The 21,410-nt window shown below is 49.7% G+C and overlaps 1 protein-coding gene across 4 annotated transcripts; it reads right to left on the bottom strand.

Moving 5' to 3' along the window:
• Window positions 1-1,252: 1,252 nt before the first annotated feature.
• Window positions 1,253-21,302, bottom strand: LRRC45 (leucine rich repeat containing 45). 4 transcript variants are annotated; one of them, XM_044419926.1, is made up of 18 exons: window positions 21,248-21,302; window positions 17,971-18,286; window positions 17,482-17,543; window positions 16,097-16,167; window positions 15,762-15,940; window positions 13,897-14,025; window positions 12,710-12,822; window positions 11,306-11,364; window positions 10,156-10,233; window positions 9,418-9,553; window positions 9,056-9,133; window positions 8,526-8,637; window positions 8,342-8,412; window positions 7,109-7,201; window positions 6,788-6,880; window positions 5,405-5,578; window positions 4,068-4,215; window positions 1,253-2,420 (listed from the first exon to the last, which is right to left on the bottom strand). In XM_044419926.1, the coding sequence occupies exons 2-18, from the start codon at window positions 18,206-18,208 to the stop codon at window positions 2,224-2,226; spliced, it is 2,031 nt and encodes a 676-aa protein (XP_044275861.1). In that variant the 5' UTR covers window positions 18,209-18,286; window positions 21,248-21,302; the 3' UTR covers window positions 1,253-2,223. The 4 variants fall into 4 exon arrangements, with proteins under 4 accessions (XP_044275861.1, XP_044275862.1, XP_044275863.1 ...); XM_044419927.1 differs by lacking the exon at window positions 21,248-21,302 and adding an exon at window positions 20,744-20,880; XM_044419928.1 differs by lacking the exons at window positions 1,253-2,420; window positions 21,248-21,302 and having other exon boundaries at window positions 4,139-4,359; window positions 17,971-18,400.
• Window positions 21,303-21,410: the final 108 nt, after the last annotated feature.

The following is a 21,410-nucleotide window of genomic DNA, read 5'->3' as shown; positions in this document are numbered from 1 at the left end:
AGGGTATGTGTTTAGCTACACACAGAGCTAATTCAAAAGTATTGGTTAAGAAGTATCTTTGATTTAAAAATGGCTTTTTTTCCCTGTTTTCTGTCACGAAACAGCAAAATAGAGGTGTGTTTACCGTGCAAGAGAAAGGGGCTCAACACTTTTAGTGTCCTGTATAAGGCTCATTGACACTAACACACACATTACAGAAATCTCCATGCTCTGCGATTTAGTAAAAGACTGAATGTACGCAAGACTTGGTTGCCGATGTTAAAATGTGTGGCAGTAAATATAGATCCTGATTTGCTGCCCTTTAGCTCCCCAAACTGTAGGGCAAATCTAAGAGAACACATTTCTCCTTTCCCATAGAATCAGTCAAATCCCATTAATCATCAGGGCAGAAGTATATATGTTTTTAAAGAGTGATGCACCTAGAACCCTGGGCACTGTTTGGGTGTGCAGGGGTGGGAGGCATCCTTGCCATACGCAGTGGGTTGCAGAGCACCGATCCTTCCAGACAGGCATGAGCAAAGGGCACTTGGCTCCCTCCAGAAACATGTCAACAAAGCTTTGAAGGAAGAGGGAGAAGCCTCCTAGCATCATTCTTTTCTTCATCCCTGCCACTGCCTCGGCAAACACACCTCCTTATTCCCTGGCTGGGATGTATACATTCCAACACCAGCCATGCTGCTTTTCTGTATGAGCGGCAGGAAGATCAGAGGCTGCCTAGACAAAGCCCAGCTTTGGTCCACCCAGGCCGGCACTGTGGACACAACCAGCAGCCGCTCTCCAGGGATTCACCATCACTACTCAGCAAACAGTACAGTTATGGTACAAGGAATCTAACACAACAGGCTACAGGACAGCTGTATGCAAGTAAGCGTTTGCTTTGCATACTGATTTACCTGCCCTTGACTAATCCTACTTTAGAGCAGTTTCCCAACCTGGTGCCCTGCAGGTGTGTTGGACCATACATCTGTAATTCTACATATCTGGTGATCACTATGTTGGAAAAGGCTAAATTTGAATATATCTGTCTTCTGGAAGTTTTGGGAAAACCTCATGTGTACTGTGAAGTATGGTGGGAAAAGACTGTTGTAATGGAAAGAAGGGGAATATTGCTGCTTCCAAATTAAAAGGCTTCGTATAAAACAAAATATTAGTGTGCTATTTCACTTTGTGACATGTAGGGAATGTGGTTAGAGATGTCATATTTCTATATCAAATATAGACACTTTATATGTGAAAATACACACAGAGGAAGCACAATATATATATATATATATTTAAAAATTCTAAACCAGTCCTTAAAGTTGGACAAAAGAACAAACATTTCATTTTCATACCAGATTCAAAGATGAAATTAGAACTGATTGTTTGAGTTTACTGTTCCTCCAGGAGGGGAACACAGCAAAATCAGGATGGTCTGGAAAACCCAAATCAAATCTCCGTGCCACACCCCTACATCCCATCAACAAAAATGCTATCATTGGTGAAAGGCTTGATTCCTTTTGCTATGGAGATCGACCAGGCTCCACGGATAAGTCAGCTTCACGCCCCTGTTAGTACTCTCCCTCTGTACCATTTTTAAGGTCAAAGAAATCATGCGCTACTGACTGAGGCTTGCTCACTATAATGACCTCTTTAGAAAGCTTCAGCAGCTGTGCTCTTCCAGGCATGGGAAGATAAATGATGTTCTGCTAAAGGTAGCAGTGGACCAGGACATATCAACTAACCCTTGCCCCAGCCTCATTTCTCCATGATTACAGGAAGTGTAAGGATGAAGGCATCTCCCATATCAGAGCAATATTCTATGGAACTGGCATGGGAAATACCTGCAGGGTCTAGGGGATTTGAGAAATTGCTCATTCCTGATGCATTATGAGAGCTAACCAAATTGAGATACTGTTTTTCTCTCCCAGTCTCTTTCTTAGCCATGTGAACTGACCTTTTTGTGGGCTACAAAACAGAATGCATGGCTTTACCTTTGGTGGTCTTCAACATGGTTTTCAGGTTTAGACAGGACGTGGTTTAGGTGCAGACCACAGAAATGGCTTCTACAGGAATTATGAGTCCTTTGGTGACACCTCAGACTCAGGTAGCTTATAATGCACCCTGTTGCAGGATATCCCAGTGACATACGGAACTCAGAATTCATGATACACATGTGTCCCAGAGTCAAGCCACAATTATCATTCTGCGACATCATTCTTTAAGGTCCTTCAAGTCTCATGCTCACTTTTTCGGGCTGAAAGAGCCAAGAGGGGACCCCTGCACATAAGCCATGATGGCATTCTGGAGAAAACTGGCTCGCTGAGCTTCCTCCTCCCTCATTCTGCAGATTTCTGCCTCACGGACCCGTAGCTTCTCGAGCAGGCTTGAGATTTCACCCTCTTTGTCCAGGAGCTTCTCCCGATGGTTGCTGGACAACACTGCACAAACATAAAAGCAAAAGGCAGACCGTGGTGGGCCAAGCCAAAGGCCTTTCCAGGTCGGGGTTCTGTCCACATAATGACCAGCCAGACGCCCCAGTAGGCCAGGAACGCAGCAGCACCCTCGTCTCCTTGTCCTGCAGCAATTAGCGTACAGAGGTGTTCTGCCTTTGATACCAGAGGTAATTGATAGCTGTGAGGATGCATAGTTATTGATAGCCTTTCCGTCCATGAATTTGCCCAATCCATGGGTCCTCAAACTACGGCCCCAGGCCGGATCCGGCCCACCATTTATCCGGCCTGCCTCAGAGGTTTTGGACTCCTCGCGCCCAAGCCCCCCGCCACCACCGCCTGCCTCACTGCGCACGCAGCAAGGCGGCGGCTTGCTCATTTGGAGATCATTTTGGACTCCCCCAGAGATCTCTGAGCGAGCAAGCTGCTGCCTTGCCATGCGCGCGCCCGCCGCCACCTCACCAGCCCGCGCCCGTGGACACCCCTGCCTCACCGGCCTGCGCCCACCACAGCAGCCTTTCAACTGGCCCCCCGTTGAAAAAGTTTGAGGACCCCTGGTCTAGACCCTTATTAAAGCTATCTAAGTGCATGACCATCACTACTTCCTGTGACCGCAAATTCTATGTCTAATGATGCATCCCTGGAAAAAAAGTACTTTGCATTATGGGTCTTCAGCTTTATGGGTTTGAATATTATGGGAAAGTAGGGAAAACTTCCTCCTAACTGCCTTTACATCAAGCAAAATTTTGTACACCTCTATCATGTTTCTTCCAACTCTAAACCATCTCCCTAATGCCTCAGTCCTTGTGGTCTCAGGATGGAGAAAATGCTTTCCAGGCAGGGCATATTTTACATGGCAGTGACAGAAACCAATAAAGCACCAGATACCATTCAGTGGTAGAGAAATGTAGGTTTGCCCTCCAAGATGATGCCACAGCTTAATCCAGGAACAATCTGGGTAAACTGGGACTTGGTCCCTTCTCTTGCTAGCAGGACAAGCCTAACTGTGACTGGTCTTCCCCCAAGATACTTGTAGCCCCTCTACTGAAAGAAGCTTCCAGCACAACCAGTCACATTTAATCTTGAGTGAGGGTACATAAGACTGCTTCCCTCGATCATGCTACTGCTCACGGACTTGGGATTTTTGGCAACCAGTTTCCTTATTCTAGGCTTGTTGGGACTGAACGAGGTGGAAAGACAGCTCAAGAGCAACCTCAGCCCAGGAGGAGATGAGAAGGATGCCCAGGCATCACGTGGGCTGAGGTGCCCCAAGCTGAGGGGGCACATGAAGGAGTGTGGATGTGCTGCGCAGAGAGAATGGGAGCTGGCAAAGGCATGCAGAGCTGCATGAGAATCATGAGTGGGGCCCTTTGCGGCCCACCAGGCAGGCAAGGGTTGCATCCAGACCACTGCTTTGAGAGAGAGCGCCCTGGCTTTTCGTTCTCTTGCAGGTATCTCATAGGAAAGATCCAGGCTTGGGGTATCAAATGGCACACACAGAAAAGTACTTGGTAGCGTTAGAAAGCAGTAACAGCTGGCCTGCACGGGCAAGGTCCTTGCCAGTAGCCATTGCCACAGTCCTTTATGTGCTGCAGCTTCCGAGGAAGCAGAGACCTCTCCCCTCGGGCCTGTTACCTTTCAGCTGTCGCTCCAGGGCTGCAATCTTCTCTCGCAGTCCTTCCTGTGCTGTTCTCTCAGCCTCCAGGTGTCCAATCTGCTCCTGCAGCTCCACTCGCACCTTGTTGACCTCTGCGACTTTCTCCTGCTCCTTGCTGCTCAGCTCCTGCCATGCATGGGGGCAGTGAAGCCTAAGCGTGCTTGACTGCAGCCAGAGTCACAGTGCTGGCCAGCCTTCGCTGGCCTGGTATCCTCCAGATGTGTGGCGTTGCCTCCCCAGCCTTCTCTGCCAAGATGGCCATAGAAACATCTGGAGGGCAGGTTAGTGAAGGCTGCACCATCCTGTCACCAAACGATGGGCTCCAACAGATCTGTATTCTTCCCCCAGTCCCTCGCCTTCCTTTAACATCACCGGCATTGGTTATGCATGCCCTCAGACAAATGTCTGGTTGTTGGGTGGAAGATTCAGATGAGAAGCTGATGAATGGAAACTACTAGCTTGGACATGTTGCTGGTTTATGATCAATTCCATGTGCACATTACCCTAACAGGCAGCTAGATGCACAATGCACAACAGGAAATGTGGAACCCAAAGACACTTAAATCAACTTAAAAGGAAGTGGCTAGTTCTCGTGGCTATACAGGAAGTTTGAATGTGGCTGGAGGATGAACCAGAATAAAACTTGCAGTAGTTAGAGAAGTGCCCCTCCTTGCTCCATACTTCTTTAGTTCTCTCCTATTACCTGTTTTTGTAAAATTATAAAACAAGCACTTTAATTGTATATGAAGAGTGCAACAATTAACAGAAATTGAGCACATTCGAAAACTGAGTAATAGTGTAAGCCTGTAAATGCCTACTTAAAAGTAAGCTCTGTTGAGTGCAGAGTGACTGTCTCCCAGGTAAGTATGCCCGGCAGAGGTACTTTCAGCCCCAGGGTTGAATTCCATTTGGAGAAACTCTCCAGGGCCTCATTCCAGTGAAGGGCACGGCTGAAGGAAAAAGGGAGCTGGACAACTATATCAGCCTGTTATAGCTTAATGTTCCTACTGCCAATAACTAAGCCTTAAGAGATGCATTTCAACCTTTTACCATTGCTTTGGGGAGGGGAACCACTGAGCCACCAAGGTCAGGAAGAAAGGTCACAGGACTCAGAGTAAGACGGGCAACATGGACACTTGTGGGACCCAAAGGCTGGGTTAAGGACCAGGAAACTGGATTTGCCCCCTGGCCCTGATGCTCTGTGCTCCTGATGCAGAGGACTGCAGCCCTGATCCACGTGCTGATTCAGGCTTTCCTAGCCGTGCAGCAGCATCTGCCCAGGTATGTCCATTTTCAAGCCAAAGCTCCCATTCACCTGCTGAAGCTCCTCTGCCCGCCTCCTGAGCCCTTCCACCTGCAGACTCAGCTGGCTCTCCTTCGCATGGGCCTCTGCTACTGACTGTTTCTGTTGCAGACAGCAATTCTGAGCCTCATCGCGGGCCTGCATCATTAGCCGCAGCTTCTCTTCCAGGTGCTCCAGTCGCTGTTGCTGTGAATGGCAAAGGAGCAGAGAAAGACGAAGGGAAGCCACGTGCTTGAAGCCAAACAGTGGCTCCCAAGAAGAGCTGCTACCCAATTCATGTCATCTCAGTTGATTTGCGATAGTTGATTTGTGGACTGCGTACTTTTCATCAATTACTTTTGAAACTGGACTAGCCCATGGATAAAAACAACAGCTCTGAAGCAGAGGACCTACTTTGTTCTTGGATGATGTTTGTGTGAGAGATGGGGGGAAATGCTGCAGATTCTATAGGCACCAATATCTAAGGCATTCAGAGTTGTATACCTAGTCCTCCCTTCCCCTTTTATATCCTCACAACATTCTGGTGAGACAAGGTCCGCTGAACAAGAGAACAACTGGGCCAATGCTGCCCAGTGAGTTTGCAGCTAAGTAGAATATTTGACTCTAGGACTTCCAGCTCCTAGGCCAGGGGTCCTCAAACTTTTCCACCAGGGGGCCAGTTGAAAGCTGCCGGTGCTGGGCACAGGCCGAAAAGGTGGTGCTGGTGGTGCGCGCGGGCTGGGGTCAGTGAGGCGAGGTGAGGCTGGGTGGGCACGCACCACGAGGCGGGCGCACGAGGCAACAGCTTGCTTGCTTGGAGATCGCTTTCTGTGAGCAAGCAAACCGCTGCCTCCCCACACTTGGGGCGAGGTGGGCAGCGGTGGGTGCACGCGTGGGCATGGGGGTGCGCGCATCGGGTCCAAATGGGCATGGCAAGCTGGATCTGGTCCCCGGGCCATAGTTTGAGGACCCATGTCCTAGGCCAACACAAAATGCTGGGTTCCTTTCCAACAGGGTCACTCAACAATGGCAATGTTGCAGTCCTACAGTAACAGAGCTGTGGATTATAAGGCATGGATGGGAAAAGCGTGCCTGGTAGGTTGTAGCCTAGCAACATCTCAAGGGCCATGCTTTTTCTACCATTATAGGAATCGGGGGGCTGCCAATGGAAACACCAGCCCCACGTGGCATGAGCTGCTCCCCCTCCAGTGGACCTCAAGTCACTGCCCCATGCTCCTCCCTGCCCCTGCTGCGCATCCCTGGCAGCCGCTTGTGCAGGTGGAGGAACAGAAGGAGGGGACAGTAGAATGAGGGCGTCTTGCAAGCACAGTTTGTTTGCCCAGCAGCTCCATGTATTTTGCAGCATGCGGTTCTGCGCAAAATGATTGACCCCCTTGAGTTGCCTGCTGTACGCACCTCTTCCAGCCTAGCTTGGTTTTTGGCTTTGATGAGCTCTTCCTCGATTTGTCCTCGCTCCACAAGGGCAGCAGATTTCACCCGGCTCAGTTCCTAATTAGAAAGCAGAAGACGACTGCATGACATCAGGGTATCAGAAGTGAATGGGAAAGACTTCTTCCCCAGACTCATCCAGCCTTTGGGTCCATGCATCTGGGACCAAAATCCCAGGGAAGACCCAGCCAGTGGAGGGTGGGAACAGGATGTAATTCAGAGAAAGGCCAACTATCACAGAGAGCTCTTTGCAACCGGGGCACGATACTGTGCCCCCCTCCGACTCACCTCCTCAAGATTGATGCGGGTGGCCTCCAGCCTCTGGATGCGCTCCTGCAGCGCATGCTCACTCGTCTCCAGGTGATGTGCCATGTGATTCACCTGCATTACAAGCAGCAGCAGCAGCAGTCAGGGGATACCTGAAGGAGCACCTCCTCTCAGGTATTCCTGCCCGATTGCGAAAGTCACTGATAGAGGCTCGGCTCGGCTCGGCTCGGCTCGGCTCTGGGTGCCACCCTCTGCCATGGTGCCATCGTTGGCTACCGGGGAGAGTCTGCTCTGTGCTGGCCCCCCACCTAGCGAATTCCCCTCCCATTGCCCTTGACAGTGTACGTTTATGCACCAGGTTAAGCCCTTCCTCTTCCAGCAGGCATTTAGTCTTTAATCTGTTACTCCGATTATCAGGGCAGTTCCTTATTATTTTTAATTTGTTAACATTTTCATTGTTGTATTTAGTGTTTCATTTGTTACATTATCATTTTGGGGGTTTTGCGATGGTAAACCTCCTTGAGAGCATCTGCCATTTGGCCAGTTCATAGAAAGAAAGGGACAGACAGCCAGACAGCCAGGCAGGCAGCCAATATAGCAGCACCTGAATGCAGTCCAGTTAACCCGTTCCTCTCTTTGGGAAATGGTGGTCCTCTTAAAGCAGTGTGGAGACAGAAGTAAATGTGACCCTGCAGCCACATCATGGCTTGGGATAGAGGCTTCTGTGCCTTATTTAACACCATTCCCTCCCCTGCAAAAGGGCCAGGTTTCATGCCACAAGGCCTGTGGAAAAAGGGGACCTGATTTAAAAGCATGGTGCCTCTACACAAGGTGGTCTGCTCCGCCCAGCAACTCTGTGGAATTCCAGGGGGGCTCCAGCCTTGCCAGGAAATTCCCTGAGGAGGAACACACTGCCTTGTCCCCCCCTCCGATCCTGGGGCACAAGGTCTGAGGGGAGGCAGCAGCTCCAAAAGCATCCTTCCACTTGTGCAGGGGCTCTGCCACTGGGGAATCCTCCAGGAGGGAAGACACGGGCCCCTTCCCCAGCCTTAGGGCCTTCCACTGGAGCAGTCCTTTGCTCCTTATTCAGTCCGATGATTCAGGGAAGACACACGTGCCCCACCTCGTACGGCACAAGATGCTGAAGGCGTGGGCAAGATGAATTGCCCACGAGTACAGCGCACGAGCCGGAAGCAGCAATGCCCCTCCCACTGAGAGGGGGCTCCAGTGTGGTCCCAGCAGCCCCCTCCTCACCTCCTTCAGTCGAAGGGATTCAGCATCCTCCAGGCCCTTTTTGAACCTCCTCTTCTCCATCTCCAAGCGCTCTGGGGAGAAAAGAGGGAGGAGCCCGCTGCCTCAGCCTGCCACCCCTTCTCCAGGGAACCCAGGCCCCAGCAGGCGCCCAGCGCTGCATGGCTGCCCCGCTCCCCACGCTCACCCTCAGCCTGCAGAGCCCGCAGTTTCATTTCCGCCGTCGTGTGGGTCAGGTCCTCCTTCACCTGGAACAGCTGCTCCTGCAGCATTTTGTTCTTTCTTTCTAACTCCTCCACCTAGAAGAAAGGCACCCCGTGAGACAGAGAGAAGCCTGATTCTTATACCTTTCACTGGATGAAAGCAACCTGGTGCCCTCCAGATGCATGCCCTACAACTCCCATCAGCCCCAGCTGAGGGAGCTCTGGTCCAAAACAAGCAGAGGACACCAGGTTGCCTCAGATGGTGGGAAAGACTGTAGTGCCAGCCATCCTCTGCCCAGCTGCTGCCAAAGGCATTGGCATGCCACCCCACCATTCCCCGCTAGCATGGGGAATGTGGCTGATGGTGCTTGCAGTCCAACTCAGGAGGAGGAGGCCCGGCTGGGGAAGGCTGGTGTAGAGCATTGCGTTGTGGTTCATCCCAGGAGTACTAGGAGGGCTGAGGGGGATTGTCGGGTCCGTGTGCTTCCACAGGTGCTCGAGCTGCTCCTCTTACCTGATTCCTAAGCTGAAGGTTTTTCTCACTGGTTGCAGAAAGTTCACGCTGAAGCCTCGCCTCTCGATCAGCAGCATCCTACAAAGCCAGAGAGTGGGAACTATCAGTGGACTGCAAACCACCCAGAGGGCTTTGGCTCCGGGCTGGTATAGAAATGAAACAGGGCAGCCATCATTGTCCTCATCAGCAATTCTTCCTCTGCCCCCATCTCCACTTCTTTGTATGCTCTCCACTCCCAGAAACCCCCAAGTGCAGCTTGAGCACGGCCTTCCTCCCAGGAACTCCCGGCTTCTGTCCCCCGGCCGCAGATTTCTCATGCATTCACACACGCCCCCACCCAGTGCCAGGGAATCCTAGCCTACCTTCTTACACTGCTGCAGCTCCTTGGCCTGGCTCTCCGTCTGCTTCACCTGCTCCTGCTTTGCTGCGCTCAGCAACTCGCCCAGCTCACTCGCCTTCTGCTCTGACAGAGCCAGCGCGGCCTCCATCATCTGGAGCCTGCAAGGCAGGAAGGGCCACGTCAGCCTCGCGCAAGACGGCCAGGCGTCTCCGTGGGCTCCCTGCAACGCGATAACAGGAGTAGGCACGCCTGCACCCACAACCGGGGAACGAGTGCCTGACCAGCTGGGCCCAGAGTCAGACGGCCAAGAACTGAACTGCCTTTCATCTTCCCTTCTGTCTCCACAGCTGCTCTTTGCAGTGTGCCAGTCAGAGGATGGGGAGAGCCTTTCTCAAGGCGAATTAACCTAGCACCTCATTCTGTGTGTGACTGATGCCAGTTAGAGTAGTCGTCTTCATGGTTTAATCACTGGGAAAATAGGCATTCACCAGCCCCAGACAGAAGTGAATAGCGATGCCCACACAGCTGAAGGATACCTGGCCCACACGATTGCTGCACTTGGACCCAGGCTAAGGAAGCCCCTGTGCTGCAGCTTCTCTTCCGCAACCGCCGGCTAACTCCGAGTGTGAGGCTGAGGGACGGCCACCCCCACACAGACCAGGAATGCTGCTCCCGCTGGAGGCAGTGCTGGCAAGGACAGCCCAGTTTTTCCAACCCAGCCCCCCACCTGTCCCACTCCCAGGGACCTGCTGCTCCTTACTTCGCTTTTAATGCATTCACCACAGAGTGCTGCTCAGTGAGGGCCTCCTGCAGCTGCCCGACCCGCGCTGCTGACACCCTGCGTGGGGAACAGAGAGCGAGATCCAAGTATGGAACTGTCCAGAATGATGTCTTGCATCATGAGCGGGGGACGAGGGGGTAGCAGAGTTGCAGCGCGAGAGGAGATGAGCACTGGTTAAAACGGGGCAATGGGTTTGACAAGTCAGGAGGAGGGTTTTAGCAGGTTAAAAATGGTATATTCTATGAACTGTTGCTATGAGAAGCATGGTGCTTCCAGGTGAAGGTGGTAACCAATCAACCCCTCCCTCTAACAGAACAATTTCCACTCATGGACCAGGGAGGCAGCATTTCTCCTTTCCCACATGCGATTCCCTGTGCACCCTCATAAATCAGTTCCAGAAGGTTGGGGAATAATCCTGGGTAGATTTTGGGACTTTGAGGGGCTGCAGAGGGGAGGAAAAAGGAGAAAGTTCCATTGAATGAGCAGAATTCCAATTGTAGAACAGTGGATTTTGCCCATAAAATACGTATGTATTTGAATATACAACTATTCTAAGTTGAATAGCAATGATGTTTTGGCCTGGGATGATGTATCCCATTAGCCATATTGAAAGATCACCAATACTACTCAAAAATTGGTGTGGGATCCACATTTGACATTGCACATCATGTTGCCAGGTGTCCTATCACCAAGCTTCCCATTTGTTTCACCAAGAAGCATTCCTGATTTAAATGGCTGATTTAATTGCAAGCCACCTCTATTAATACATTATTTTCATGAAGTTAATGAACACTAAGTGGACAATTTCGGGTGCCCAGGGCACTTTAAACCCCTGCGAAGAGTTCCCTAGGCTGCAGTCCTGCTATCACAGCAAAAGATGGGTGGGCTTGCTATACAGATTCAGACAAAAATTGCTGCAGAACTTTCAAAGGGACAAATTAGGCTTCCAAACCACTGTGGAAGCTAAACCGTTACACACACACACACACACACACACACACCCCGTACTCAAGGACAAGTGGCAGGGGGAGCACAAACACTTGCGTGCTGCCTGCCCCTGCTTCAGATTCTGTCAAGAGCTGGGCCGCCTGGGCCCAGGAGGAGCAGCAAGATCTTGCACCCCACTCACCTGCTGCTGCGGTTTATTTCCTCTCGCTGTTTGTCAATGGTATCCATCAGACCCAGGAACTGAAAAGCAGGTATGTAAGCATGTAAGAAACATCCTGCTAGATCCAACCAAGGGTCCACCTAGCCCAGCACTCTGTCCACTGAGGCCGCCCACCGGATCCCACAAGTGGGATGTGAATGCAGCAGCCCCCTCCTGCCGAAGTTCTCCGGCAACCCATGTCTGGAGGCACACTGCCTCTGAGAGCAGAGGTGGCATATCATTGCCATTGAGGCTCATAGACCTGATAGCCTTCTCCTCCATGTGTTTGCGCAAACTCTTCCAAAGCCCTTCGGATGGTGGCCATCACTGCATCTCGTGGAAGTGAATTCTCCACGTTAAACCAGGCCTTGTGTGAAGCAGTACTTTTGTCCTGAAGTTCTCACCAGTCAGCTTCATAGGCTGTCCCTGGCTAGGTTCTAGTATTATGGGGAAAGGAGAGAAGTGCCTTCCTCTCCTGCTTCTTCACACCATGCACCTCTTCAACTCCATACACCTCTGTCATGTCTCCCTTACGTGCCTTTCTTCCAATCTGAACAATCCCAGCTGCTGCAGTCTTTCCTGAGAGGCAGTGCCTGGGTGTTGCAATCCAAGGACAGAATGAGAACAATCCTCCCTAGAGCCCACTAGACCATCCGCTCCAACACCTCTCTAATTCTTAGACTGTTCAATGTAGCTGAGTGTCAGATCTCAAGGAAGAAAGGGTACTGTAGATCAGGATCACTCTCCCTTGCAGCTCAGGGGCATCATCAAATAAGGTTAGGAAGCTGCGTCTGCCAGCCAGGATCCCTCAGACCCTGCGGCAGATCAGTCCTGAGAGGGGCAGCGGCATCTGGCGCTCTTCTGCCTGACGTCTGCCTGGATAAAAAGGGCAGCACAGCCCCACCACTGCTTGCGGCCTGTTGCTGGAAGATATGAGGGAACCCAACCCTTTTCGGATTCTTAAGAAGTGTTGTAGCTGCTGTTTTGTGGTTCAGCCTACAAGACGAGCAGCCAGTCACAATACATCAGGATGTCTGTGGAGAGAGAGCACTCCATAGCCTTGCATGTAGGGGGAAAAGCCACTGATGGGGGAGAAGCTCACCTCACCTGAGCCCCTCTTGCTCAAGGGTACTTGAGACTCCATTGGCAGCCATTTTCAAAGGCACTGCTCACCCCCCACCCCCCACCGCACAGACACACTCCATTGTAAGCCAGTGGAATCACTGCCTGATCTGCACAGGGGAGAGAAAATTTAGAGGCAGCAAGAGCTGGGCAAGGCCTCCGAGCGGCTTCATGGGTCCCACAGTGCTTCCAGAGGCTGCGCTGGAGATGCCACATTTACACTCACAGACCCCGTCAAGCCCGAGTGTAGCCAGGTTAACATACCTGTTTTGCTTTCTCCTCCTTTAAGCACAGCACCTCTTTGCTGAGCACTTGCGTCCTGCTTCGACTCTTGCAGAGGATGTCCTGGCGCTCTTGGTTATGTTCCATGGCTTGGCCTGGGCCAAAGAGAAAGAAGCAAAGCATTCAAGATTAAACTCTTTCCATCAAATGTTCTTTGCTCCATGGGACTGCAGAGACGCTCAGCTATCTCCACATTTTTTCACCCAGAAAATGCAGCTGTTGCCACGGACATGTTCCCTCTGCACCTTGAACCAGAAAGGGAGCATAACATAAGAAGAGCAAAGCCAAGTTCCACCTGGTCCTGTCTGCCACACTGGCCAATCAGATGTGTCTGAACAGATATAACCATCACTGTGATTTGTACGCTCCAGACAAAATGTCTTCAAAGTGGGTCAAAGAACAAGTGTACATATAAGCACATAGTTATACTATTTAAAGGAACCCTCAAATGGGACACGAGGATAATAACTTTCCCCTCCCAACCTCTCTGCTCCCCGATATGTGCCTTGGGTCCAATCCTGTGGGGATGCCTATTACATTCCACACGCAGAGGATTAAGAGCATTGCAGCACAGAAGTGAGCACAGAAGTGAAAGCTGCTTCCATGCTCCTTTCACTCTGCAAACATTTAGACAGCCGGTCCTGGTTGCCAAAGGGTAGCATGGTGGGGCATGAGAGAAGGAGACGGAGGCGATTCCAGGATATGTGGTGTGGGGGCAGTGCTGCTCTCCTTTTCTCCCCACACCCTCAGAACGCTCCCCAAAGCCCTTCTCTGACGTCACTCTTCTGACCTTAGAGACGTAGCCAGCACCGCTCCTTCTGTACCGGCTATGATGGCAGTGAGGGAGATCTGAGCTACAAGGTCAGGGTTTTTTCCAAGCCCACAGCTGAGAATCCAAAAAGTCCTATGGCCACTTAGAGGCTGCCTAGAAGCCACAGGATAGCACTACTCAAAACTTCACACTTCCCTCTCCAACACACTCCAAACCGTGCATATGCTCCCAACTTCAGAGAGTCAGGAATCTCTCTGGACGTTCTGAGTTTGCATTTCATTGGATCTCACACTAGATAATGCTTTGATTTCCACCCTGTTGAACAACGAATTGGGTGCATTGCGGCCTGCTGCAGCCCTTGAATCTAGAGCTCTAGAACCTAGGCAGAGTTACTCACCTACAGCCTTCAGGATGTCACTGGGCACATTGTTCCCAGCCAGTTCCAGTTGTTGCAGTGTCCGGTTGCTATGCAGACAATTCAGGAGTGCCCGGCCCCCCAGGAGTCCGATGTTATTCCAGCGCAGGTCTAAGTGAGAAGCAAGTCATCCCACAGGGACATCCATTAAAACACAAGGGCATGTGTTCCCAAGCACTGGAACACCAGCAGCTGGAACTGGGCTACCTTTGGATGAGTTAACTGAAACAGGAATTCATACGGTTCCGTGACTCCAATTTCTGTTGCTGTTCTGGCTCATGTCAAGTGTCGAATTTGTACTGGATAGAGAAAACTTTCCTGAACAATTGCAAGCACGTTGGAAAAGCATCCCACTCTGCCCCCTTTTTGCAGAATTAAAAGTGCAAATGCCCACTGATTTCTTCAGGTTTTGGTGCACCTGACTCCACACAGAAGTCATATCCCAAGCCAAAGAAATAAACCCCGGCACCGGAGCCTGACCTCCCCTTCCAGCGTGTCACTTCAGCTGCCTTTCCAGAGAGCAGCTTGGAAAATGAGGTTTTTCAACAGATGCCTCACAGCCAGATATCACTTATGTGAGTGCAAAAGGGTGGGGTGGGGTGGGGGGTTGTCAGAGGCTCAGGGCCCCCCATCTAGAAGGGTGGATCCCCCAACAGAGTAGCATTGTGCAAGCTCAGCTTCCTTTTTGGGACTCGGATTCTTATGTCCCCAGTTTTGCAGAGAACAAGGAATGAGCAAGGAAGAGGCTGCTGCAAGGTGCATTTCTGGGCTTGAGAGGTACCATGAGAAGACAGGGAGCAGAGCCTCTGTCTCCAGAGTCTCCCTCAGACAAAGAGGGACTCCTTCCCCAGCCCAGCGGCTCGAGATCCTGCCCTCTCCAGTCAGGCCAGTGAATGGCGCTTAGGTGGCCTGAATGCAAATGAGATGTTCAGCCCCTTTGCTTTGGCCCTGTCAGCTAATGCAAGGCTATCTTCAGGGCCTCTTCTCAGGGTGTACAACAACCGTGTGATGGGCGGTAACCTCCTCTGTCACGGCCCCCCACCTCCACCCAAACACTCAGGCACCAGCCCTTCTTCTCTAAGCAGGCCTTTAAACCTTCAATCTGTTACTCTGGCTATTAGTTTTACTGCTGGCTCGTCAATATTTTTAATTGTTCTAAAGTTTAATACTGTATCACTCTGATACTTTGATTGTTACTTTGGGCTGTTTTGCTTCGTTGTTGCTGTTGTTGTTTCCTTTTATGATTGAACTGTCCCAAAGGAGTTCATCGGTTGAGTGGTAATAAATCCAAAGAAATGTGACGAAACAAGCATTTCATGAAATGCTGCTTATGGGGAACCAGGAGGGCAATGAATAATGTTCAGCAGTTGAAGGTGCCAGAGCACAAAGCACAAGCCAGGGCAGGAAAGCCGTGCCTGCAGTCACACAGTTCTGTGTTCTGCTCGCCCAGACCTGGTTGGTTGGCAGTGGGCGAATGCACGTGCTTTCGAACAGAGAGAGCGCAACACCACACCCCTGCGAGCTGACAGATGCGGCCAGTTGCCCCAGAGCCACGGCCTATTCTGCAAAGGCGGCCCAGTAGCATTTGGCAGATGCAGCGCATTAGGCGATCCTCCCGGGATGAAAGTGGGACGCTGTGCCGCTGGCGCAGGCTCAGCACAAGCAGCTGTGCAGAAATCTTCTGGTGCAGGTGCAGCCCATTTCTCTGGCCAATGTAATAAGTGCAGGTGGCTGCTAGTTAGTAAGCCAGTTTGCCTACTACATTCCCGAGAGGGTGGTTGTCATGCCCCTGAGTTAACAGGGTGGTGGTGGGAATACTTTTTGTTGCTGAGAAAGAACAGCCTTACCCAGTTCCCGTAGAGTGGAATTACCCTTCAGGGCCATGGCCAGCTCCCCTGCCCCCTGATGGTTGATCTGATTGTTGCGCAAATCCAGGCACTGGAGGTGGCAGTTGGCGCGGAGGCCCTCGCAGAACAGGGCAAAGCTTTCTTCCCACACGCCCAGGTTGTTCCATTCCAAGGTGAGGCTGGGGGAGCAGAGACGACACAGGCAAGCACATTCAAAGCAAGCACCTCGGAGAATCACAGGGCATCCTTGGCTCACATTCTGCCCCCATTCTGTGTCCACACACCGTGAGTTAAAAGGAACTGCAGCCCCACCACGTCTCCCCGGCATGGCTCACCTCCGGATAGACTTGTTTTGCCTGAGCAATTTCCCCAGAGCCTCGGCCCCCACAGCTCGCAGGTTGTTTCCCTGAAACAAACCAGGCTCAGTCAGTGTCCTGCTACATGGAAGCACATCATGGAAACATAGAAACAGAGTGAGTCAGAAGGGGCCTCCCAGGCCATCTAGTCTGACCCCAGCTCCAGCCAGCTCTGCTCAAGTCATGCCTACCATGTCTACCACAGCAGCACTACAAAAAGCTAGGAGCTGCTTTGTACAGCTTCACCCAAGGAACCGTGGGCATTAGGCACTCGTAGTGGGTGTTGCGGTTCTTTTCACCCTTGCAGAGCTACAATTCAAGTTGATTTTCATGCTTTTATATTCAGTTGTTTTGAACAGTTGTTTCTATGGTGCTGCTGTAATGCACCATTTTTGTATCCTTTGCATAGAAAGGTAGAGTAGATATTGTATAATTAAGTAAACAAATGCCTAGGATTCCTCTGGGGAGGCGGCTGTGGCATGCAAACCAGTGCAAGTCTGTAAAGAGGCAGATGATGCATGAGTAAAGTCTGGGCTAATAGCACATTCCCACTTACACAAACAAAAATTTGCCTCTCTTGGCTCATATGGGGATTATGAAGAGTTAGAGCATTCATAACAGGGCCTGGTTCCAGGCTGTTGTCTTGGAGCCAACATTTTCATTCTAGTGAAAGGATACAGTTGGTGAATCAGGAACTCCACCTCCTCTCCCCCTTCCTGCCACCCCCCATATGCCCTCCAAATTTGCTCCTCTCCAGAGGAAATCTGGAGAGTTCTCAGGAGGCTGCAAGTGGGAGGACAGGATGCAGAAGTCCCATTTCACCAGTGACAGTCTTCTGGCGGGAATGTCAAAGCTGAATCCAATGCAAAACATACAGAAAGAATAACAGCTGAAAAACAAGTCACTAGCCTTTTTTTCCTTCTTGGTCCCTTGATTCTGATTTTTGCGTTACATTTTAAATTTTAACTTTGAATCTGTGAGAACCAGATTGAGCTGGAACTCTCAAAACTTGAGCGGGATTCCAAAGGTTGCACAAAAGTTTGCTTCCATGGTCAATAGGAGGGTGGGCAGCATATGACCCTCCAGAAGTTTGGGCCTACATTTCCCATCAGTCCTAGCCAACATAGCCAGTAATGAGGGATGATGGGAGCTGTAGCTAAAGCGTCTGAAAGACCACATGTGCTCAGCCCTGGTCAATAGGTTTGGACTAATGACTGATTGTACTATCTGCCACAGGACAATAAGATGGATTAGAACGAGCTTAGACTGTCTTTTTTGCTGAATTCTTTTCTTACCAGCAAATTACCTATTTCCAAAAGTGGGAGTTTTAGCCTAACATAATGTTTGGGCTGTAAAAGACTCACCTTCAAGTCCAAGGATTTCACAACTGTGTTCGAACAAAGTCCATGTAGTAGTAGTTTAGCCCCTGCAAGGGAAAGGACAGGTAGTTCATCTTTGTCTCTATAAAATTACAGCTTTAGTCCCAGTGCAAAGAGAAAGTCTTTGGAACAGCTTAAAAGACTAGCAGGTACATTGTGGCAGATTGGTAAGCACCTTTAAGGTGCCACAAGGCTGATTTGTGTTGAAAACAGACTAACACTGCTGCCCCTCTAGAAATGCATTCCTGACAAATTATCAGGATTTGCTTCAATTTAATGAACAAGCTGCCTTTGAAAGAAATCCCACTCAGGTAACTCTTTGAAATGTACTGTGCAGAATAACAAAAACCCAGTTTAGAGGAAATAAGGGGGGCAAAAGTCAGAAGGAGAAGAGGCAATGAGTATTGGCTTTCATCCCCCATTGTCAGGAAAGGAGATAAATCGAGGATTGCCTTGTGCACAAACAGAGCCCACCTTCTTCACTCAACATGCAATCGCTCAGCATTATCTCAGTGAACTGGAGCTCATCTTGTAGGAGCTTGCCCAGGGCTCCACATGTATCCACGGAAAGGCTCTGTGTCGCAAAATCCAAGTGGCTTCTCCCTGTTGCTTCCTCCAAGTGCTGCAGGATGCTCTCCTGAGGCTCGGCGCCACTCTCCTTGCATAGCCTGGCATAGGACCGTCGGATATCATCCATCTCTGTGGCAGGCATTCGTGTTACTCCTGCCCCTTGAGTAGATGCAGAATTTCAAAGGAGATCCCAGCATGAACAGGCAGCAGATGGCACAGCCTGGGGGACAGCAATGGTCAGAGGTTATTGCTGTGGTACATGCTGCTTCATGCTGTCTTTTGGATGATTGCACTTCAGGATTCTAAGCCCCACCTGAATTCACCAGTAATGGCACCAGCCCTACCCATTTTATCCCAGAACAACAAGCACCTAGATGAGCAGGCAGACCTGTTTCCGAATGCTTACTGAAGGTTGCTAGAAATACGGACTCACCCGTCAACTGCCAATTCCAACCTGTGTAACTACGGAAAACAGAGCATGATGGGTATTGTAGTTAAATTTGTCCTCTCCCAAATCCTGAGGCATGCTGGGAGATGTAGTTCAGAGGCACCACTGACTATTTCCGGGACATTACTTTTCTCCATTGAGTTCTTGCTTTATACATTGAACTATATGTATAAATCTATCCTCAACTTAAATAAAGGACTGCTCTTGTTTACCTGGATTTCTGAACTAAGAAATGAAATAGCAGCGTTGGTACAATCCAATGTCCAACATAAGGGACACTAGAGATATGTTTAGTGCCTGCTCATTGATTCATTGATAGTGCATTGATTGTGTTTTCAGAAGCCCTGATCAGTGGAGTAAGATGCAACCCTTAAAAATAAACCTCTGGCTAGTCTAATGTGCTTGGCTGCTGTACAAGGCTCTCAAAATGCAGTGTGTAGGTCTGTGGAGTTGTTGAAATCTGGGAATGCACATTCAATAGAACTTAAGACATCTGGCAACCTTGTCTATTTTATGCATTAATTTTATTTTATTTAAACTGGATAGGTGGAGACGGTCTTTGGAGTAGAAGAACCAAAAGGCTGCCTTTCTCCCTGGATTTGCCTGGGAGGCTCTGGTCTGTGCAATTTAAAAGTTTTGCAACCTATGAGACTGCCGTATGAAATTATCAGGAACCCTAACTTTTTATTTTTAATACATACATGAACATCAACAAGAAAGTTTTTTGATCCTCAAAACTGAAACAGTTTAATATGTAGGTTTTTCTTTAATGCCATCTAATTATTCAGCCTCTCCCCAACATCATCCCAAACTATCCTGACAATTTCAGTCTTATCTATATGAAAGCCAGTGTGGATTGGTAGTTAGAATTCTAGTTCTAGATCTGGGTTCTAGGTCCCACTTGGCCATGAAGTTCACCAGGTGACCTGGGCCAGTCACAGACTCTCACTGCAACTACCTCAAAAGGTTGTTGTGCAAATAAAATGGAGCCATGCAAGCCACTTTGTGTTACTCTCAAGAGGAAAATACTCTTTTGTATTGGTATATAAATACAATGTAATAATAATACATTTTTGTTTAGTTATTTATTAGATTTATATGCCACCTTTTTCTTTTAAAGACATCATAGTGGCTTACACCATTCTCCTCCTGTTCTCTCAATCTTATCCCCACAACAATAACCCTGTGAGGTAGGTTGGGCTAAGAGTCTGTACCTGGCCCAAAGTCACCCAGCTGGTTCCATGTCTGAGTGGGATGGAACTCAGATCACCTGAGTCCCAGTCCCACACTCTTAACCACTACATCACACTGGCTCTTTTCTATCTTAATAACTATGGATCTTGCTGTGAACCTTCCATGCACTCATTTCCATTCAGACCACCACAGGCACACAAAAAACCACTGTGGAACAAGTGTGGTATGGGGAATGTTGTTATTGAATTTAGGGAAGAGGTGGCTAAGCACATTATTCTGGTCTCAGGAATGTGTAAGACGTGGACTTCCAAAGGGCTTATACTAGAATACATTCTTGATAGTTGAAATTTGAAGAAGGAATATATGTCACTGGATTTCTTTGTTCTGCACCTATTTGTATGCAAACACCTGACCTACTGGAGAGGTTCACACCAATATCACCCTAACAAGAGAGCACTTCACCTGTGTTTTGCAGAGCACCTATCATACAGGTGCCACAAAGTATGCATGCCTTGGTGATGGAAAAACTTTGGAATGACTTCAGAATCAGTAGCTTGTAGCCTGCAGCCCAGTATCCCAAATATAATGTTTGGTCCTAAGTCACATAGAATTCAACGTAATGTGCAGAGAAATAAGATTAGAAATAGGGCCTAAAAGTCCAGTCCAGGGCCTGTTTGACTTGGACCTACAAATGAACTCAATGGAACTCATTTTCAGGTATGTCTAGGACTGTGGCACTGCAGGCCAATTCTATGCCGGTTTCCTCAGTGAATGCCTCCAGGCAGAGGGCTCCTAGCACTATCAGTATGGACACATTGTGCAGCTATTCCTTCTTTTCTCTCTCAAGAGATTTTCTGCAGTAGGAGAAAAGGTGAAATAAGTGGTGGCAAACCACAGAGGTTACAAAGGGAAGATGCCATCTGGATGCCCCCTGAAATTCCATTGATGGCACCACAGAAACCTCACTTAGAAACGCCCAGTAACTCCCACAGAGTTCGGTGAGACTAGATTGGCAGCCTCGGATCATAACCTTACCTGGGAGTACATCCTACTGGACTTAAACGTATTCTTGGACTTAAGTCCCACTGATAAAGTTCCAAATAAGTGCTTTACGATTATGATCCAGTAGGGCTAATGGTGAATACTCTCTTCGTCGATCCTAATGTCGTTCCCATAAAGCGGAACTCATTGCAGAGCAAACGTGGTCCCGCTCGAGCGCCTAGTGGGAGCGACGCCAGAGGGATCAGAGCATGCTGAAGCCATGAGAGAGCGAGTGTTTGAGAAGAAATGCTGCCGCTCGCAGCAATGGCAAGGGTAGGCGTGGCTCGGCAAACGCCATTAAATAGCAAAGGCGCAAGGATGCCACAAACCGCTTTCGCAGGACTCGAGTCATGGCTCACGCATTTTTGCTTGCTCCCCACCCCCCACCGTTTCACTTCGCTTCCTTTTTCAGCTCCGATCTCCAAGGGCCATCTTCCTTTGTCCTCCATAAAAGAAGACGTTTAGTTTAACAAATCCCAAACTGCTTCCATGACTTACTTTAGCGATGGAACGGGAAGTCAACTACAACTCCCAGAATGCCTGACAGAGGCGCCCTTGTCCGCCATCGGAAGCGAAAGGAAATGGGGGGGGAGGCGCAGAAACTTGGGAGAGACTACATTTTCCAGCAGGCTGTGCGTCACGACGCGCGGGGTTCTTGGCC

Source organism: Varanus komodoensis, unplaced genomic scaffold, assembly GCF_004798865.1.
Source record: "Varanus komodoensis strain SLA01 unplaced genomic scaffold, ASM479886v1 scaffold11, whole genome shotgun sequence".
In the NCBI taxonomy this organism is placed as follows: domain Eukaryota; kingdom Metazoa; phylum Chordata; class Lepidosauria; order Squamata; family Varanidae; genus Varanus; species Varanus komodoensis.
This window is presented reverse-complemented; position numbering and strand designations above follow the sequence as displayed.

Bases quoted from the DNA above. Each gene is read 5' to 3' on its own strand.
- LRRC45 (XM_044419926.1), bottom strand. From the start codon at position 18,208: ATGCCTGCCACAGAGATGGATGATATCCGACGGTCCTATGCCAGGCTA. The intron at 8,413-8,525 runs GTGAGCGTGGGG...TTTTCTCCCCAG, and splicing joins GCGGGCTCTGCAGGCTGAGG to AGCGCTTGGAGATGGAGAAG. The intron at 4,216-5,404 runs GTGAATGGGAGC...CATGCATGGCAG, and splicing joins GGGCAGAGGAGCTTCAGCAG to GAGCTGAGCAGCAAGGAGCA.